Source organism: Physella acuta, unplaced genomic scaffold, assembly GCF_028476545.2.
Source record: "Physella acuta isolate Inbredline_101_S28 unplaced genomic scaffold, ASM2847654v3 ptg000718l, whole genome shotgun sequence".
Lineage (NCBI taxonomy): Eukaryota > Metazoa > Mollusca > Gastropoda > Physidae > Physella > Physella acuta.
The window spans coordinates 46648-69131 of NW_026732236.1; the positions used below are offsets into that span (position 1 = coordinate 46648).

The following is a 22484-nucleotide window of genomic DNA, read 5'->3' on the forward strand; positions in this document are numbered from 1 at the left end:
AGAACTACGGCAACCCCGAGTTTCTGCTCCACACACAAGACATCGCCCTCAAGAGATTCCCCGCCCACCTCGGCATGCACTGGACAATTGATGCCGCCTTGGCAGTCCGCGCCAACATCACGGATCAGCTCGAGTCGTTCAGTGCTCAGAACATCAAGAGTGTTCTCATCAGGGCTCCACAGTAAGTCTAATTAGGGCTCCACAGTAAGTCTTAGTTGGGCCCCAGAGTTAGTAAAAGTAGGCTCCACAGTAAGTCTCATCAGGGCTCCACAGTAAGTTGTAGTAGGGCTTAGTATGGTATGTAGGGCTCCACAGTAAGTAAAAGTAGGGCTCCTTAGGTAAGTTTTAGTAAGGTTCTCAGTAAGTTTTAGTAGGGCTCCTTAGGTAGGTTTTAATAGTCTTTGGGCTCTTCAGTACGTATTAGTAGGGCTCCAAAGTAAGTTTTAGTAAGGCTCCTCAGTACGTTTAAGTAGGGCTCCAAAGTAAGTTTTAGTAGGGTTCTACAGTAAGTTTTAGTTGGGCCCTTCAGTACGTTTTAGTTGGGCTCTTCTGTAGTAGGGCTCATTAGGCATTAGAGGGCTACTTTGTCTTAGAAGTGCTTTTCGGTCAGATTTAGCAAGGCTCTTCTGTTTATTTATATACAAATTTACATAATTGCACGTCGAAGAAGATTCATATCACATGTTACCCGGCCTAAGTTAAGCATCTTTAAGGCTCCCTAACTAGCTTTGCATATTATGAGGGATTTGTATTCAATTACGTGATATAATAATTACAACCATGTGGTAAGTTTGATATCGGAAGGCTGCCTACAAGAACACGAAGGTTTTTCAAAGTATTCTTTTCATGGAAAGAATAATTATTAAATTAAATCATTGTTATCTTTAGGTTACTTTTAGAAAAATAAAAATTTTTGCATAATATTTAAAAGCCCTAAATACATCAACATTATTAAATTAAGTAATTGCCAATTACTTTTGGAAATGTAATTGCCAATTACTTTTGGAAATGCAACATTTTTTTGTTTACAATCTAACAGCTCCAAATACATCAACCGCCCACTCCCCTCCACCATGCACGAGGCCCGCCACTCGTTCCAATTTAACGCCTGCACGGCCCTGCTGGACGGTCACGTGACCCCACAGTCCTACCACAACAGCAACAGGTCACGTGAGCTGCTCGCGGAGCTGCTGAGGAAGACGCAGGTGGAGAGTCCCGAGGACAACAAGCCATCTTTCAACGAGATGTATGTCGAGGTGCAGGTCAAGCTCCTGGTGAGTTACTTCCCCTTTCAGCATTAGAGGTGGTGAATTACTTCCCCTTTTTAATTCACCTCGTTCCTTATGTTAAAAAAAAACACTTTGTTTAATGTTCTTAACCGAACCGCTTCAGTTAAAACAAACACGACCTTCTTTTAAAATAAATTTGTTTAGACCTAACACGGACTACTAACAGCTGACACAGCTTATGTTTGAAGTGAACTGTACCTACAAAAAAATTAACAAATAACGTTTGTTTTTACCAAACCACAGGACGGGTCTGAGATCACAGGTCGCTGTGACACGCCTTACGGCCACTGGCGAAACCCGTTAAGCGACGCTGACGTCATCAACAAATTCAACGCCAACACCAGCACGATGACGCACGGCAACAAGGAGCAGATCATCCGCACGGTCAGACACATGGCGCCAACAGAGAAGGCTTCAGACTTGGCCAAGCTGCTCTACTCTTATTAATTCCTCCACGGGTTGTCGGGTTGTACATAGGGTTGATGCCGGGGTGTATATATGATTTGAACGGGTTGTACATTAAATAATATACATGTTATATCGCGATTTTTGTACATAAGATTTTCGCTTTATACTCACATTGGGTTTATTTTTTTATTTCGTTTTCTTTCGTTAAATCGCGTGCTGGGTGCTTGCTTTAAATGTGGCATAAGACTACAGATATATATTTCATTATGTAATGTAGCCTATAACTACAACTTGCGCTAAATTACAGACATATACTTCATTATATTATAAGTAGGTTCTGTTAAACACATAAGCTCTTGTTCGAAACATTTTGTTCTGATCTCAAGAAATTTTTCATGGCGTAGCCTGTACATTATTTTATCAGATGCATTTTTATCTTATAATTGTGTGTGAGAGATATATCACCGAAGAGTGAGTTTGTGGAGTTTATATAAGTGTGGTAGCATACCATTGTGATGTATCTCCTATTAATTCATGCGATGCTAAGATTAACATTTTGTATTGATTTGTCCCCATTAACAACAAATTATTTTGTTTTAAATTTTGCGTGTGACCAAACATATTTTCTATTTGTTTATAATATTTCACAGTTGTAAAAATATGTGCGTGATTGTTGATGTAAAAATGTATTTTTATGTGAATAATACCAAATCTAAAATGTATTAGCCCAAAGATTAATTGTGTACTCTATTAAAGTGAATTAATTTAAATGAATTGATTTCATTTGATTTTCGATGTGATTAAAGAATTATTGTACTACATGATTGTTTGTGCTGCTATCAGATAGATTAATTGTGTAATTACATGATTGATTATTTGTGAAATTGTGACATATATTTAAATATTTCTTGAAACGTTGTAAATAAACAAATATTATTTTTAAAAATAACTTGGCTCGAAATTTTTATTTTAGTTGTCTCTTCTTGTTTGGTTGTAAGCATTTAATATAGCTATTTATAGAGGATGGGATGGCGTGGTCAAACGGTAGAGAGCTCATAGCTAGACTGAGAAAAACTAGGGAAAACTTGAGGCGGCCAAACTGACGCTTGACCGTTTCATTCCGAGCAATTCAAAGGGAGGCAACTGCCTAAAATGATCACTTCTTTTTAGTGTTTTATTCGATAGTGCGTCCAAAAAAAATGCTTCTTATTTGTTTTGAAAAATAATCATTTTTGTGATGCCTTTTGAACTAAACACTTGTTATAAACTTAAGAAATTAATTAAAATAATTTAATCCAAATGAATTTTTAACTACCGTATCGACACATTACGGGATTATGTTAGTTTTTTATTTTTTAATTTTTTTTTTCAGTTTCGCGTCTTTGGTCGGCGCGTATGTTGCTAATTTCTCTGTTTCATAAAAAATATATAAATTTAAAATATGGAACTAAACTTATCTAGTGCAATCATACCGTCCTGTTCAGGGTGGTGACAAAAACCAATTTTTATTTAAGTGTCTGACATTTGAATAGGCCAACATTCAATATTTCCTAATTCTGTTTAAATCTGTTTAGGTGAGCGATACATTAGAAAAGTAGGCCTATTTACAAGATCTTGATCAATCAAAGTTGTCATCAAATCTTTTTAAGATGAATGCATAAAGTAAAACAAAGTTCAGACCTATTGTTTCAGGTGTATAACAGGGGACATAAATAAGCATAAAAAATATTTTTTTTAATTACATGTTTATTTCACATTGAGAAATTTAAAATACAAACATTATTTTAACATTTATTTTTAAATCAGTTAACTTAAATAATTTTACCTTAACAAACAGAAACTGTGAATTTTATTGACTGAAATATAAATTGAAGATTAAAAGCTTGCTGTTTTAATTAACAGTAGGGTAAATGCTACAAGTTATAGATTATATACAACGTTTTTCAAAATAACCATTGCAGCTTGAACTCGCGCGGATTATGTCTATGTAAGAAAAAGCAACTATCAAATCAGTCCATTCAGACACATCCAGCCCCTCCCCCTCTGTCCACCTCAACCTCACACATGATAACCCCACATCCCCTTCAACTGTTCCAACGACCCCACCACTCACCCCAACATCAATTTCGAATATCTATTCATTTACTTATTTAAAGTTCTAAATCTTGCTTCTTTCCGCTCATCTTTCACACAGCAACCTTTTGAAAACTCAATATATAAACACTCTTTCAACTGGTCAACATATTTTGTTTCCCTACATAGAAAATGCTTCACTGTCTCATTGACCCCCCCCCCCCAACCCTCTCCCCCCCCCCCCCTTTCCTCGTTCCTCGTTGAACAATTTCCTTTCCACTCCCCACCCGGAGTCTTGACACTTTCATTTGACCTTCACTCCTTTTACTGTTATCCCTTTCAATTTTTTATAATCACATTATGTAAATATTTATTATGTACATTGGCAAAACCTTTCGCTTTCATTTGATGTTCGAAATTATGTAAAGAATTTGATGATGATATACTTGTTTTAATTACAAATAAAAGTATTATAAAAAAAAATTAAAAAATCAAATCAGTTTTCACAAGCCGATGATGAAACTGTAATACTAAAGCTAACATGCTAGACAAACTGATGCTGTAAATTGCATGTCTGAGGTGGGTAGGGGGGGAGCAACAATCAAAGGACCAAATGGCGCGTAACATGTTCACACGTTATATATAATAAAATATATAATAAAATATACAATTATATATATATATATATATATATATATATATATATATATATATATATATATATATATATATATATATATATATATATATATATGTTGGAGGAAATCCTCTCTGTTTTTCCAATTAAGAACGAAGAATAACAAAGAGGACCTCCCATAGCAATTATTTTTATAAACCAGTCTCTATAACCTGAATGCATTAATTACATACAATAATTTATTCACCTCTTAAGTATGAATTTGCTCCTAATTGTTTTATTAAGTTTCAGCATATGATTATATTAATACAGATTTTTATGAATTGCTTTAAAAAAAGGCTGAGGTGTGATTTTTCTTGCAATGAAAGCAAAAATGGTTATGTGATATAGTTTGGATTCTAAAAAATAAAAAATATTATTATACTATGCATTTTTTTTTTCGCTTCTTGTTTTTTTAAAATTTAATCTCAAGGGGATAATCTACAATCAGGGATTATGTAATTTATATTTTGTCAGACATGTTTTTTCCATTTTATAATTTTTCCTGATATATTTTTTCCTGATATATTTTGTTCGAGAGATTATTTGTCTCGATATATTTTGTCTGGGATATTTTTCCTGGGATATTTTATCTGGGATATTATTTGGACTGAGATAATTTGTCCTGTGATCATTTGTCTTAGATCCCTATGGCGATACGATACGATACGATACGATACGATACGATACGATACGGTACTATACGATACGATACGATACGATACGATACGATACGATACGATACGATACGATACGATACGATACGATACGATACGATACGATACGATACGATACGATACGATACGATACGATACGATACGATACGATACGATACGATACGATACGATACGATACGATACGATACGATACGATACGATACGATACGATACGATACGATACGATACGATACGATACGATACGATACGATACGATACGATACGATACGATGCGATGCGATACGATACGATGCGATACCTCGACACACCACACAGTACCGTACCGTACGACACGATGCAATACAAAACTATACGATACGATACCATACCATACGATACCATTCGATACCATACGATACTACTGACCTTATTACACTGAACAAGATCGCTAAAAATCTGAATGAGAGGAACAGAACATTTTTAAAGCGACAACAAATACGCTAGTTACCCAGCTAGACAGATTTAATACATAAGCTATTTTTATGACAATCTAGCCATGCATCTACATAGCAACACAGCTATACATCTTCGACAGGGGTTCCCAACCTTTTTTTACTCTAGAGCACATTCTAAAATATCGGTAGGGTGGCGGGCACCACCTATTTTAAATCGACAAACTCCTTCCAGAGGCGTAGCGACCCTTCCCGTCACCCGGGGACAAAATTTTCGATTTGCACCCCCCCCCCCCACCTCAAACTTTCGATTTGCACCCCCCACCCCCCCCCCCCCCCCCCCAAACTTTCGATTTCCATCCCCTTCAACCTTTCAATAATGTTTATGAAAAAAATTCTGATCTACGACAGCCATACATCTTAGTTATAAATAAATCCAGTCACCTAGGCCTGCCACAGGCATCAGTATCACATAACAAAACCAAATATACTCATTAGCAGATGGACCCAATTTTCAACTCAGTAACTTTCTTTCGCACATATCCACTCCCTCTCACCCACCCACCCTCCAGCTCATATCTTCCTTTCATACCCACTTCCCATTCTGTAACCCCCTTTCCGATAACCCCCCACCCCTCCCCCTTCTGTAACCCATATTGCAGCAGCTGTTAACTGCCCTCATCAGCCAATAGAATCTCTCGCTTCTTCTATTCCAACTTAATTAATAAAGCTAATTAGTGCAGCTCTTCATACTTTGCGAAAAATACATCAAAGTTTTGAAGAAGAACAGGCTTCTAATTTTATTTTAATATATGGATACATTGGAGAAGATAGACATGGGTTGGGAGAGGGTTAGAGGGGAGGGTATTTGATACGTTAATGTGGGGTAAACAATTTATATATCGAGTCATATTGTGTCATGTCATTATCGTATATTTGAGCCATTAATTAATAACACTTCGACGTTGTTGATTCTCCAGCCATGCATATGCATATTAAAGGAATATTTTAATCTTACGCAATACATACATATATAACTATAAACAAATTTACATGCACAGTCGTATACACTTACAGTGGCGTAGCGAGGTCGGGTGTGACCCGGTGCGGCACTTAATGGTGTCACCCCCAGTAGCATTGCGAGGGGAGGGAGGGGGCGGGGGGACATATGTCCCCGGGCGCCGACCTTAGGGGGCGCAAAAATGGGTTGGAAAAATAAATTGAAAGGTTGAGGGGGGTTCAAATCGAAATCTCGACGGGGGGTGCAAATAGAAAAGTTTGTCTCCGGGCGCGGGGAAGGGTCGCTACGCCTATGGTCACCCACCAGAGGCTTAGCGACCCTTCCCGGGGACAAATTTTCGATTAACACACCCCCCTCCCTCAAATTTTTCTCTATATATTTTGCTATTTTTTGCCTTGGTGTCACCCCCCTAAATGGTGTCACCCAGGTGCAGTCTGCACCCCCCTCCCCCCCCTCGCTACGCCTCTGTACACATATGTATACATACATAGATGTACAAGTATCATGTATACATTTATACACGTATAATCAAAGTGTATACAGCATAAATACTCAAATTCACAAACAAATAAGCTTAAAAAATCATACACATGTATATACATGTCTACATATACAATTATACACATTGGCATATATGCACATATTAATATTAGCGCCTAAAAATACACATATATAAATTATAATAAATACATACACATGCACATACATATTATATATTTATAAATGCGCACAACACACACACGCATATATATATATATATATATATATATATATATATATATATATATATATATATATATATATATATATATATATATATATATATATATATATATATATATATATATATATATATATATATGTGTGTGTGTGTGTGTAAATGTGTGTATGCATGTTTGCATGAGTGTGTGTATAGAATGTATGTATTAGTAAGTGTTTGTGTGTTTGTGTATTTGTGTGTGTATTTGTGTGTGTATGTGTATGTGTGTGTGTGTGTGTGACACAGATGGGAAAAGAGCTGTAGAGAAAGTACAAAAATATAAAAAATACAAAAAAAAATTACGAAAGTACAAAAATATTAAAAAATCCAAAAAATACGAAAGTATAAAAATACACAAAAGTACAAAAAATGCGAAAGTACAGAAATATCATCAAGGATCAATGTCATGATGACATACGGATATCCTAAATCTGCTCTTGATCCTGTAGTGGCCGACTTCGGGCTTTGACCATAACACACACACACACACACACACACACGCACATACATACATATATATATATATATATATATATATATATATATATATATATATATATATATATATATATATATATATATATATATATATATATATATATATATATATATATATATATATATATATATATATATTTATATATATATATATATATATATATATCCTGACAGAAACCTTTTTTAGTGCAGAAGTTAGCAGATGGAGTTTTATCAAGGGAAGTAACTTTTCCATGCTGAATAATAGCATGTAGCTTATATCAGCCTAATGTAAACCACCCCTTGATGAAAGAATATATTCTAATCCTGCCACGGCCTGCATTGTGTTGCCCATGTCTGTCTGTTACTTCCTACATGAACAACATCTGCTGAGCACTGCAGTAGAGCAGGTCGCAATGATCCACCGAGCGCTATTGCTGAATTCATTAAGACTTAATGGAAAGTTTAGCCGTTCTAAGATGTCACGTGATCACCGTATAATAATAAAACCCCACGCAGACGTGATGGTGCAGACGATCGAACTGTTGCGCTGGTCAAATAAATTTTGTTCCTGTCTAGACATCTGGCAAACATGGTGATTTTATTTACCGCAAAAAAACTGTCAACAACTCAAATATGTGGGACGAATCCAACTAAGGTGACGTATTACTCGTGAACTCACATTGACTCACATTTTTAGAAGTATGTGCTAAGTGACTATAATATTAGAATTAGTTTTTGGCTAAAGTAAAATTATTAGATTTTGAATAACTTAGAATGATGTCCCTGAGACCACCCAGCTCTTATGGGTACCTAACTCATATTGGGGAAAGCAAAGCCGGCTGAGCATAGTGTTCACCACTTTATTCTCTTCATATAACGAGGTCTCTATAACAGATGAACTCTACTTCAGCTGCCCCATTTGTCTTGGGCACGAACGGGAAAACGGATGAAATTATTCAAAAAACGTAATTAAACAGATGAATAAAAAAAATGACCAATTTCAAGATTGCCATCAATATAATTCGTCATGTCTGATCCATCGTTATGAATTACTCTGATGTTTTATGATGTGATTCAGACTATTCACCGTATGCAAGGGAAACTAAACTTCCTTTTTTCGAACGAATAACGAATATATTTAAAAGCTCAAGGGATGTAACCGTCAAATAAAAAATAATTGTTTCAATATTTTTTTAAATTTCAGTTTTTATCCAGTTATAACACACAGAAGGATCTCGCCTTAATGACGGCACAGCAAGATACACAAGACAAGTGTAACGGATCAAGTAAGTAATACATTAATTACACCATCATTGGGCAGTGTGGTAAGATGGTAATACATCAATTACACCATCATTGGACAGTGCGGTAAGATGGTAATACATTAATTACACCATCATTGGACAGTGTGGTAAGATGGTAATACATTAATTACACCATCATTGGGCAGTGTGGTAAGATGGTAATATATTAATTACACCATCATTGGACAGTGCGGTAAGATGGTAATACATTAATTACACCATCATTGGACAGTGTGGTAAGATGGTAATACATTAATTACACCATCATTGGGCAGTGTGGTAAGATGGTAATACATTAATTACACCATCATTGGACAGTGTGGTAAGATGGTAATACATTAATTACACCATCATTGGGCAGTGTGGTAAGATGGTAATACATTAATTACACCATCATTGGGCAGTGTGGTAAGATGGTAATACATCAATTACACCATCATTGGGCAGTGTGGTAAGATGGTAATATATTAATTACACCATCATTGGAAAGTGCGGTAAGATGGTAATACATCAATTACACCATCATTGGGCAGTGAGGTAAGATGGTAATACATCAATTACACCATCATTGGGCAGTGTGGTAAGATGGTAATACATTAATTACACCATCATTGGGCAGTGTGGTCAGATGGTAATACATTAATTACACCATCATTGGGCAGTGTGGTCAGATGGTAGAGTCTACAACCCTATGATCGTAAGCCTCGAGTTAAGATCATCTGTTATGGTCACACTATTTTCTTTATTCGTATATGAGTAGGTAAAATCTTCAAAGAACATTCTTTTCAGTGTTTTCAGAGATGATGTTTAAGTTTTTTTGTAAATGCCCAAATACATTCGATGCATCTAACCTTAACAGAAATGTAAAAGCATCATTGTCATATTTAATAATCAATATAGAATTTATTACATCGTTGTTCAACATAGAAACAATATAATGCTGAATGAATATGAAAATAAGGGAAACAACTAACAAGTATTATCATCAGAAGTCGTTACAAATTGCTAGAAATTCAGTAGTATAAAAATAAGTAATTAAAATTTGAATTATTACATTGAAATATTTTATGCTTTTTAACTTTGTTGTGTTAGTTAATATATTACAGAGCATTATTTATTATTTGACTTTTATTTAATTTAAAAACTATTAAATATATTAAACTCTAAATGTAATAAGATTTGAAATAGCTAATTATAAGCAATATCTCGTTTTTAATGTACCTCTTCCAACGCTTAAAAACATTTTTTTTAAAAAATAATAATTAACCAGCACTTTCTTTCATCCACATTGTACATTTTACTCAACAAATTGAACATATTGTAAGCAAATGATTCAAGCAAATTATTAAAAAAAAATTACCTAACTTACTTAGCTTGCTTTCTGTAACTTTGTAATTTCCTCACATATAATGCATATTTTTTATTATTGTAAACAAATATCACAAAGGGCACATTGACTCATATTTGGTTACAATTGTAAACCCCTTCGCTTTTTTCCCCACTTTAATCCTTGTAATTATCGAAATATTTTTGATGTTATTATAATTTGTTTCATCATTGAAAACAAAAGTATTTAGAAAAAAGTTAAAAGATAGCACAACTATTACAACGCTTCACTGCCCTATAGTCTCTGCCCGACCATCCCCCTCTCCTTCAACAACTTCTTTCCCACTCCCCCACCAGGATTCCAACCCTTTTATTTTTCCTTTACCCCTTTTACTGTTTAAACTTGTATATTTTTTACATATCAAACCTAGTATAACCACATTTATACCATGGCATTATTATGTAGAGTTGTAAAATCCTTCAGTTTTGTTCGATGTTTGAAATTATGTAAATGATGCTGATGTACTTGTTTTAAATTAAAAATAAAAGTATTTACAAAAAAATATAAATAAATAAATAAATTTTAAAAATTAAAAAAAAATTAAGTATTAATATTAATTAAGACAGTCTCAAGCCAAACATCACTCGATCAGCCTTCTAGCAAATTAACGGTAGAACAGTCCATAAAGCACAATCTGAATTGTAGAAAGAGATACACACCTCTCAACCCCCTCCAACTCCCCCCCCCCCCCATTCCCCCCCCCCCCCCCCCACTCAACCGGACTGGCGGATAAATCAAGGGCAGCGTACGCTTATCGCCAGGGGTCAATTTTGTGTCTTGGAAAATTTTGGAATGATAGATCAGTGTAAGTATTACAGAGACCCTCATTGTAATCAACATAACATTCCGTTTGCTTAATTGTATAATTTTATTTTTTCTTTAATCCCAAATTTATTGCAGCTCTACTTAAAAGCCCAAACCCCATCAGCCCATCATTATTTAATTACACATTTGCATTTTCAGTTTTTTTATTTGTTTTAAAAGATTGTAATTAGATATTTTGTATCAGATCTATGTATAAGTTAACCATCTTAAATGAATGAAAGTAGGCGACTCTAAGAAAGAAGTAAATCTGTATCAGTCCTCACAAGTCGATGATCAAAACTGTAATACTAAACCGAACACACAAGGCAAACTGACGATGTAAATAACAAGCCTGAGTCGGGGGAAGAAAATAGCCTTTGTCCACCCAAGAACAAACTACAAGACGGCAGTTGTTTGATTTTGTAGTTGTCTCTCCTAGACCTAGAAGAGTGGCTGTCCTCAAATGACCAGAACAGCGTGACCACGGTCTACTATTCATGTACAGCCTCACATCTTCAGTAGAAAAACTGTTTAGTCTGCCAAAACATTTCACTTTTCTATTTCACTGGGCCTACACATCTTCTAAAATCTCCCTTCGTTTATGTAATATGGGCTCGATCAGATCAGACTGAAGATAAGCTAGGACCCTTAGGGTGAATACTTGGGAGGCAAAGTGCTTATAATGGGCGGTGAATGGTTTATAATGGGTGGTGAATGGTTTTCTCGGCCTAAACTAGCAAAAAATTACTTTTAAAAACAACATAACTACCATTGAACCGCCGGGTTTTTAACGAAATCATTTAAGACTCTTAATGTCAAGTCTCTGAATTAGCGTATGCATTTACTCTGGTGTTCTTTTAACTAATAATTTATATGATTTGGTTTTTATTTTTCTAATAGGTATTGGTAGTCTATGTTATTTTAAATGTGTCGGATTTTTAGCTATTTGGTTATTTCTTTGCTTTGTCCCTAATATCGTTCAACGTGTAGTAAAGCACATTGCGTTTTGACCAATAACTATTTTATCAAATATCTTTCTCAAGCAAGTATATCATTAAAATATATAGGCTGATAATTCACGTCTAATGGGTACCGACGGCTAGTGTTGTATAACCCTCGTACCTCGGTTTAAGCAAAAGATTTTGCCGACTTATATCAGAGTGTACACTTTGTTCTGAACAGCTCTGCCAATGAACCTGCCCGCGACCTCTTGTGAAGACTGATACAGAGTTACAATATAAATACTACTTTCTTAAATGTAGCCTACTTTCATTCTTTTAAGATGGCTTACTTATACATAGATCAAATACAAAGCGTCTAATTAATTTTTTTTAGACTGAAAATGCAAATGTGTAATTAAATGATGATTCAAGGAATTTTTTTCCATCGGCGTGGTGAACTGATTTGGTTTGGGATATTAAATAGAGCTGAAAAGCATTAGGGATTACAGTAACATAAAATTATACACATTTTATTGGCAACCAGAATGTTATGTTGAATACAATTAGACATATATTATTATTTTAATTTTTTTTTTTCCGTTGGCGTTTAATATTGATCCTCTCTTGCTGCTTTCCCTTCCCAAGGGTTGGCAGCAAGAGTAGGTTTGCATAAAATAATAATCATTAAAAAAGTTTTAAAAAACCCACGTTTTCTGATTGAACTAAAAAGTAGAAAATAAATGCTATAGGCCCTACATCACAATAATGCAAGCGATCACTCTACTATAAGCGAGCAAAAACGTGGGGCGCCGTGATTTTCTTACAGTTTCTAATACTGTTGACTCTCTACAAGCTCCCTAATAAAAGTCAATAGTATTATCTAATCAATAGTAATATAACTTTTACTTCGGCGCCCCACGTTTTTGCTCGCTTATAGTAGAGTGATCGCTTGCATTATTGTGATGTAGGGCCTATAGCATTTATTTTCTACTTTTTAGTTCAATCAGAAAACGTGGGTTTTTTAAAACTTTTTTAATGATTATTATTTTCTACTTTTTAGTCTTTGTCTGTTTGTTTGCATTAAAATCTTGCTATCGATTTTATCTTTTCACTTTTTTTGGGTAAACGAAGACAACTCGTAAAAAGACAACTCGTAAAAAGACAACTCGTAAAAAGACAACTCGTAAAAAGACAACTCGTAAAAAACACGTTGTTTGAATACGTTACTGACTAGAACACATAGATTTGAACCCGTGTCGAGTGGGATAGCAATCGTGTGCCCAACCACTCGACCATATCGTCTCCCCCAAACTGGCCTACCTCCTGTAAGTTTAAACTCGGTTCAAGCTAAATTCTCTGCCCCTAAGCCTGTGGCGACATGTGATCGTTCGCTTCACTGCGCGCGAGGTACGCGTCGCTGGTTTTTTTTCTAATGGCTAGCAGAGGAGAATTATATATATAGATTATATAGCGGTCTAAAATGCTCAATAAAATGTTTCCATTGATCAATTTAGTAATAATAACAATTGAAAATTCAATGGTCATCCAAAAGAAAGCTTCCCTGAAAATTTCAGCGCGCTAGCTAACTGGGAAGTGCCAGAAATTTCGATCGCAAGATTTGATTGGAAAGACAAACAAATAAACACACAGAGAAAGCAAGTTAAAGAAAACGTGGGAAAATATATACATATAATACAAGTTGCAACATGTGTAATACAAAACGTCTATAAAGTTAACAGAGTTCTATGTTAAAAGAGCCTACTCTAAAAAATGTGAAACGTTTCTTATATCATCTTTCTGCTCCTGGGTCAAGAGATCAGAATGGTGTGCTTCCATATGCTGAAGAAAACTTCATTCTTGCAGGAGTACATCACAAAAGCAACAACTTGTTAAAATTTCATTATGTTTTACCTGACAGTGTTTTGCTATGTTATTGTGCACAATTGTATCCTTACATGTGTTGCACTGTTTCAATTTAACGTGTTCTGCATTTTCATGCTCTCTAGCTTCCTTGATTGTTTGGTATGACTTAGGGCAGAAAAGGCAGGTTCGACGATTATATTTTTGTTTCGTGAATTCTTGAGGGCTTGTTACTTCCCCTTGTACCAACTTTTCGGTTTTTTTACTCTTCGATTTTAGCTCTGCCTCTGTAGTTTTTAGAATTTTAACTGTTTTTGTGTATGGGGGGCTATCTTCCTTTTTCCTTTTTGATTGTGTGCTGTCACTCATTTCTACACTTAGGCTAGGGTCGTTAGTTTTATAGGTTGGCGTCGCCGTAAACGTAAAAGTGTTCGGGCTCAGTGCGAGTGGTGAAGCAAAATTTGGTATGGGTACTTTTGATGCAGTTGAAATGATGGTTGAAGATTCCGTTGTGCTTGTACTTGAGGTTGTTGGTTCATTAGCTGTATTTGCTTGTACTTGAGGTTGTTGGTTCATTAGCTGTATTTGCTTGTACTTGAGGTTGTTGGTTCATTAGCTGTATTTGCTTGTACTTGAGGTTGTTGGTTCATTAGCTGTATTTGCTTGTTGGCTGCTTGGTGTTGTTGCTGGCTGGGCGGGTGGCGCTGGGTTTTGTGCTGGAGGCTGTTGTTTGGGCGGTGTTTTTGGGTTCGATTCTGCATCTTTGATTGAGGGGTATTGGTGGTTGCTTGGCATAGAGGCTTGTGGAGCGGGTGCAGCTGCATTATTTGCTGGTGTTTGATCACTGGCCATTGATTCTGGGTTGATAGCTTGACAGCGGTTGGTCCAGTGTGAAGTTGACGAGCAGGTTTGGCAGGCTTGCTTTCTATCGTTGATGGCTATTAGCATGTTGAGTGATTTGTTTTTGTAGTTTATTTGAATGTAGTGGGGGATGGTAGCTGGGTTGTCAGTGTATATGGAGAAGCTACGGTTGGTGGTGTGAGGGATGGTGGTTATGGAAGGTTCTTTGTTGCTGTAGGGTTGTAGTGCTTGTATGAGTGTGCGATCGTTGAGTGTGGGTGGGACCCATCTAAGGGTTCCGTTTATTCTGTCCTTTTCGTGTAAAGTGAAGTGTAGCGTATATGGGCCGTATGTTTTTTGTGTATTGTGTAGAGTGGTGACGTCGAAGGCAGTTGATGAAAAGAACCAAGTGTCTGCACGACCGTAGTTGAGGAGGAAGATCTGTTGATTGCTTATTAGTTGGCGGAGGATATGACCTCTCAGATTGGGTTGACCTCTTGAGTCGATTGTGACCTGGATAATGGGTGAGTCAGCAGGGAAAGGTTCCGGACAGTCTTCTTCAGGTAGATCCAATATGGCGGTTGTGGCTGAAAAGGGTTGGACCCTGGATTTCATTAAACCCCCCGGACCGTAGTCCGGGTGGCTCCTCCCCAAGTGTCTCGACCCAAGGGGAACATCCAAGGGCGCAACCCCTTTGCTGGCGTAGACTATATTTGCATATGTCGTCGAGCTAGGCTGTGACATTGTTGGATGAGTATAGGTTATCACTTGATCTTGCCAAAAGGCCGAGAAGCGATTAATTTTTTATGCTTCAAATCTAATATATAAAAAAAATTTCTTAGTAGAAAATAAAAGCTCAAGTAGGGAGAATAATTGAACATAAATAAATAGAAATGCACGTTATTAATTGTCTGTGAGATATAAATTAAGCATGGTTTAATAAAATTGTTTACAATAAATTTAGAAATATATGAAAGTATTAGTAAGCTAATTTTTACAAAATATTTGCTACACTTATATTCAACAATTAACATGCTGTATTACACTTCTATTATTACGACTATTGTAAAACAAATTTAACATATGTATGTCTAAAAGTTCTTGTTTTGTATTTTTTTTTGTTTCTCTCCCTTAGTCTGGGCGATACAGCCCCCTTAAGGGAGATAATGTTACATATTCAATGTTTTTCTTTATAAAAATGCTACCTAATACAAACTTCCGTATTTCAACTTTGTTTGATAGGAGCACCAACAACTACTTGAACTACTTAAACTTGAAAACCTCATTCATATGAACATAATACTTGAAAACCTCATTCACATGAACATAATACTTGAACTAATGATTAACTCGAGCACCAACAACAACTTGAACATAAAGCTTAACTACTTAAACTTGAAAACCTCATTCATATGAACATAATACTTGAACTAATGATTAACTCAAGCACCAACAACAAATAGAACATAAAAATTGAACATTATATGAACTTAATACTGAAAGTAAAGTTAAACTTGAGCTTGTCAATCACATAACTTTTCTTCTGTTTTTTTTTTTTTTATCAGCTCTACCTATGAACCTGCCCGCGACCTCCGTGACGTCATGGATGTCCGACCTAGTGGCCAACACCAGCCTGAAGCAGCTGTCCGAGAAAACCATCCACCGCAGCAAGAAGATGCTGCTGGACACGCTGGGGGTCGGGATCCTGGGATTCCAGACGGACATCGCCCAGACGATCGCCAAGACGTGCGTGGGGCTGGAGCACTCGGTGGTGACGTCAGGGAGGAACAGTCTGTCGGGGTCGGTGCTGTGGGGGTCAAAGAACATGAGGGCGTCACCTGCTACAGGTACGTTTCGTGTGACATTATATTTTTAATTAATTATCTTTTAATTAATTTTCTTAAAATTTTTGTGGAGTTTTCTGAAAATTTAAATAACTCCGTCTTCTCTTTATCAGCTGCCTACGTCAATGGCGTCAGCATACACTCCATGGACTTTGACGACACCTGGCATCCTGCCACCCACCCAAGTGGACCCACCCTCCCCGCCATCATCGCATTGGCCGAGTCCATGACGGGTGACATGCGTCCGTCTTTAGAACAGGTCCTGGTCGCCTACAATGTAGGAATCCAAGTTCAAGGTCTTCTGCTGAGGTCATCGTCCTCGGCGAAAAGTATCCCCTACAGGTTAGGGAGATAGTGGGGAATTTTTTAACTGTCAGATCAATACGCAGTTCAACAGCATTAATTATGCTAATTATTTAACGAGATTAAGGATTTATCGGTTGTGTTTTATTAACGCCGGGTTGTTTTGTTTTTCTAATTTTTTTAAAATGTAACCTACCTACTCTTTAATATTTTTCTCCTTACATTCGGGGATGGGAGCGGGCGAGGTTGCAATAGGACTTGGGATTTGGATATGGACTAGAGTTAAGGTTAAGGTTTTGGTTAGAATTTATTTTTTTAGGTTTTTTATGCTTTTGGTTAGGGCTTCTTTTTGCGACATATTATTATTTTCTAAAATAAGTTCTTGGTGTAGTTGTCAGTTGTTGATTTTTTTTTTTTTTGGATTGGCTGTTATTACAATAAATTATCCATTATTTTATACTTTACTTATATTTCAAAACGTCATATTAAAGGTATTTTAAAAATCAATTTAGAACGTACGCTAAACACTCAATAAGTAAGTAAACTCTACAATTGCAGTGTTCTAAACCTACATTAAAAATCATTCACTTAATAATATAATTGACATCCGTATTTATATACTACTTAGACTAATAAAAAGCAATTAAATGTGTTTGAATCAATCCAAAACTCAATAGTACAAAAGCTTTTAAAATTAGTCTAATTTGTTTTTTTTAAATTAAGAAAAGAAAACAAAGTTAAATTTTTGGTCATAACTTTTTTGCAAATATATATAACGTTGTAACATACGATGGTCAGTTGTGGTTTTTTTTTTCATGAAAGGTTTCACCCCCCTGCCGTTGTTGGCGTGATGGGTAGCGCCGCCGCCTGTTCAAACCTTCTTGGGTTCGGTCCTGAGAAAAGCAGAAACGCCCTGGGCATCGCGGCGTCGTTTGCTGGTGCCCCGATGGCCAATGCCGGAACAACAACAAAACCGCTGCATGCCGGGAAAGCTGCCAGGTAAAGTAGAATCTATCACGTGTTACAAAATTAAATTTTTAAAAATTACTGGGACGTTTAAAAGTAAGTTATTTTAATAGGGCAGTGGCGTAGCGAGGTCGGGTGTCACCCGGTGCGGCACTTAATGGTGTCACCCCCCCCCCAGAGGCATAGAGACCCTTACCAGGGACAAACTTTCAAACTTTCGATTTGCACCCCCCCCCCCTCAAACTTTCGCTTTGCACCCCCCCCCCCCCCTCGAGTTTTCGATTTGCAACCCCCCCCCCTCAAACTTTCGATTTGCACCCCCCCTCGAGTTTTTCTCTATATATTTTGCTATTTTTTGCCTTGGTGTCACCCCCCTAAATGGTGTCACCCGGTGCGGTCCGCACCCCCCGCCCCCCCTCCCCCCTCGCTACGCCCCTGTAATAGGGTAATCTTTATTCGAGGACGAAAATCTAATTTATTTAGTAACTCTACATTTTTAATGACTATGGGACTTCCCTGAGTCCACTCAGCTCTGATGGATACTTCACATACGTTGGAGAAAGTAAAAGCGACTGAGCATAGTGCTGACCCTTCATATGCCAAGTTCAAGAAACCTATGAACTCTACTTCATCTGCCCAACAAATCGATATTTCTAATAAGGAATCGTTACTTGTTTATATTTAATATATGTGTTATTTTCTTAAAACCTTTCCCCCATTTTGTCTCCATTACCTCAAGGTTTGGCCTGGAAGCGGCACTTCTGGCTGACCAAGGTATTGAAGGCAACAGCAACATCCTAGACATGCCCTCAGGGTTTGGGGCTTTCTACGACGACTTCGATCCTGAGGCGTTGCTTGAGGGTGAAGAATTTATCCATTTTAACCCAAAATTACCTCAAAACAAACCTTTTAAAAAAAATATAAATTTTTTTTTTTTTAAAACTCACTTCAGACAATAAGTTATAATTATAATATGTGTATCTGACAGAGAACTATTGCAACATCGAGTTCCATAAATAACTCTGTGTTCTATAAATAACTCTAATGTCTTAGTTCTATAAATAGCTCTAATGTCTGTGTTCTATAAATAACTCTAATGTCTGTGTTCTATAAATAACTCTAATGTTTGTGTTCGATAAATAAACCTAATGTCTGTGTTCGATAAATAACTCTAATGTATGTATGCTATAAATAGCTCTAATGTCTGTGTTCTATAAATAAACCTAATGTCTGTGTTCGATAAATAACTCTAATGTCTGTGACTCCAAAATCAAACAACTGCTGTCTTGTAGTTTGTTCTTGGTTGGACAATGGCTATGGAAGCAAATCCAAAAAGAAAAGCAGGCTGAAATCGGAGTCAATGGCCTTAATGGCGCATAACTAGTTGACACGTATCCTTAATTGTGATGGAGGCATGGTCAAGTCGGCAAACCTCATGGTTGTTAAATTCGAAAAAGTCTCGAGTTCAAACCCTCTGACAGATAAGACTTAATCCCTTCCAACACTAAAAAATTAAGAACGAAGAAGAAGAAGAAGAATGTCTGTGTTCTATAAATAACTAATGTTTCTATAAATAACTCTAATGTCTGTGTTTTATAAATAACTCTAATGTCTGTGTTCTATAAATACCTCTAATGTCTGTGTTCTATAAATAACTCTAATGTCTGTGTTCTATAAATAACTCTAATGTCTGTGTTCTATAAATAACCCTAATGTCTGTGTTCTATAAATAACTCTAATGGCTGTGTCCAAGAACACTGTGTTCTATAAATAACTCTAATGTCTGTGTTCTATAAATAACTCTCATGTTTATGTTCTATAAATAGCTCTAATGTCTGTGTTCTATAAATAACCCTAATGTCTGTGTTCTATAAATAACCCTAATGTCTGTGTCTGACAGAGAACTACGGCAACCCCGAGTTCCTGCTCCACACACAAGACATCGCCCTCAAGAGATTCCCCGCCCACCTCGGCATGCACTGGACAATTGATGCCGCCTTGGCAGTCCGCGCCAACATCACGGATCAGCTCGAGTCGTTCAGTGCTCAGAACATCAAGAGTGTTCTCATCAGGGCTCCACAGTAAGTCTAATTAGGGCTACACAGAAAGTCTTAGTAGGGCTCCACAGTAAGTAAAGTAGGGCTCCTTAAGTAAGTTTTAGTAGGGCTCCACAGTAAGTCTCATCAGGGCTTCACTCTAAGTCTTAGAAAGGATCCACAGTAAGTTTTAGTAGGACTCTCAATAAGTTTTAGTAGGGCTCCTTAAGTAAGTTTTAGTAGGGCTCCACATTAAGCTTTAGTAGGGCCCCACTGTAAGTTTTAGTAGGGCCCCACAGTAAGTCTCATCAGGGCTCCACTATAAGTATTAGAAAGGATCCACAGTAAGTTTTAGTAGGACTCTCAATAAGTTTTAGTAGGGCTCCTTAAGTAAGTTTTAGTAGGGCTCCACAGTAAGTTTTAGTAGGGCTCCTAAGTAAGTCTTATTAGTACTCATCAATAAGTTTTAGTATGGTTCCTTAAGTAAGTTTTACAAGGGCTCCTTGGTAAAGCTCATTAGGGCTCCACAGTAAATCTTAGTAGGGCTCCTCAATAGATTTCGTTGGGCTACACAGTAGGTATTAGTAGGGCTCCACAGAAATACATTTAAATTTGAAAACCATTTATCTTCGGTGAAATTAACAATAGCAGTAAGTATCTCAAGAGTCAATATTAAAAGAAAATTGATTTTTTTTAAACGACAGCTCCAAATACATCAACCGCCCGCTCCCCTCCACCATGCACGAGGCCCGCCACTCGTTCCAATTTAACGCCTGCACGGCCCTGCTGGACGGTCACGTGACCCCACAGTCCTACCACAACAGCAACAGGTCACGTGAGCTGCTCGCGGAGCTGCTGAGGAAGACGCAGGTGGAGAGTCCCGAGGACAACAAGCCATCTTTCAACGAGATGTACGTCGAGGTGCAGGTCAAGCTCTTGGTGAGTTACTTCCCCTTTCAGCAATAGAGGTGGTAGATTACTTCCCCTTTCAGCAATAGAGGCGCCCGCATCTGACGAGTTGGGTTTCAACCATTATTGTTGTTGACATGGATAAATTTTTTAAATGTGTTGTTGCATTTTATATTTAGCCATCAAAATGGCAGTTAAAAAAAATTAAGCTTGAAAATAATTCAGAAATTTAATTTTTTTTTTTTTTAAATTAATGAAAAAACAAGCTGCAAAGCCAGAGAACTTTAGAATAAGTTTTTGAGTTTAATATATATTTTCATCACGCCTAAGTTATAACCCGAAGTTTCACTTTCATAAATTAAAAAAAAAGACTGGCTGTAAAGAACGCTGTGATAGGTATTCTAAAACGCTACTTCATAGAAAACATTCCGTAATTTGTTCTCAAAACTTTGCCGATGCAATTTTAAAAAACAATTCAGCCATGAATATTGTCATTTTGAGGATAAAATATGTAAACAACTGTAGACCAGTGTTTTAAGGCTATTTTTTTCTTATGTGGTCATTTGAAACCACCAGGGTGTGGGGGGGGGGGGCGACTAAATTTTACAGAGGATAGAGATCATACTGTTGATGTATATATTTGTTATAAAAGTTGTATTTCTTTCGGAGGGGGGGGGGCGGTAGACGTGCTTCGGGTTGGGATCACTGACCCCCCAACCCCCACCCAAAAAGATGCCTGAAAGAAACCCTGCTGTGGACTTCATTCAAGCGCTTACACAGAATCTTTTTGGTTTTTATTCCATTTTTAGAATAAAACCAAAAACATTCCTGTTTCTGAACAATGGTTTATCAAAATCACTATTGCGAACAAAATCTCTATACTCTATACAGATAGAATATAGTTTGAAATTTTTTTTTTTTTATAACTTTACAACTTTGCAAATTTTATATTGATTGATTGATTTTAAACCCCAGGACGGGTCAGAGATCACAGGTCGCTGTGACACGCCTTACGGCCACTGGCGAAACCCGTTAAGCGACGCTGACGTCATCAACAAATTCAACGCCAACACCAGCACGATGACGCACGGCAACAAGGAGCAGATCATCCGCACGGTCAGACACATGGCGCCAACAGAGAAGGCTTCAGACTTGGCCAAGCTGCTCTACTCTTATTAATTCCTCTACGGGTTGTCGGGTTGTACATAGGGTTGATGCCGGGGTGTATATATTATTTGAACGGGTTGTACATTAGGTATTCTATATTTATGATATTTCGAATTTATGTAAAGAAGATTTTCGCTATGTTGATTTACATATATTTTTATTGGGTATACATTTTTGTTTTTATTTTGTTTTATTTCGTTAAATCTCGTGCTCAATGCTATCTTTACATGTAGCCTGTGACTACAAATATATATACTTCATTATGTAATGTAGCCTATGACTGGCACCATACTACATACTTACAATTC

General features: G+C 36.7%; 2 protein-coding genes across 2 annotated transcripts in view; both read left to right on the plus strand.

Moving 5' to 3' along the window:
* LOC131949904 (cis-aconitate decarboxylase-like) overlaps window positions 1-2016 on the plus strand; it is a 31940-nt gene extending 29924 nt beyond the window's left edge. The window contains exons 7-9 of the mRNA XM_059311871.1: window positions 1-181; window positions 1040-1274; window positions 1533-2016. Of these exons, the coding sequence (XP_059167854.1) occupies window positions 1-181; window positions 1040-1274; window positions 1533-1736 (620 nt within the window). The 3' untranslated portion in view covers window positions 1737-2016. The remainder of the gene's footprint in view (window positions 182-1039; window positions 1275-1532) is intronic.
* Window positions 2017-16524: 14508 nt separating this feature from the next.
* Window positions 16525-22188, plus strand: LOC131949905 (cis-aconitate decarboxylase-like). Its single transcript, XM_059311872.1, has 7 exons — window positions 16525-16798; window positions 16909-17137; window positions 17921-18097; window positions 18804-18925; window positions 19965-20145; window positions 20805-21039; window positions 21985-22188. Exons 1-7 carry the CDS (start codon window positions 16525-16527, stop codon window positions 22186-22188), a joined length of 1422 nt encoding a protein of 473 aa, XP_059167855.1.
* The last annotated feature ends 296 nt before the right edge of the window (window positions 22189-22484 follow it).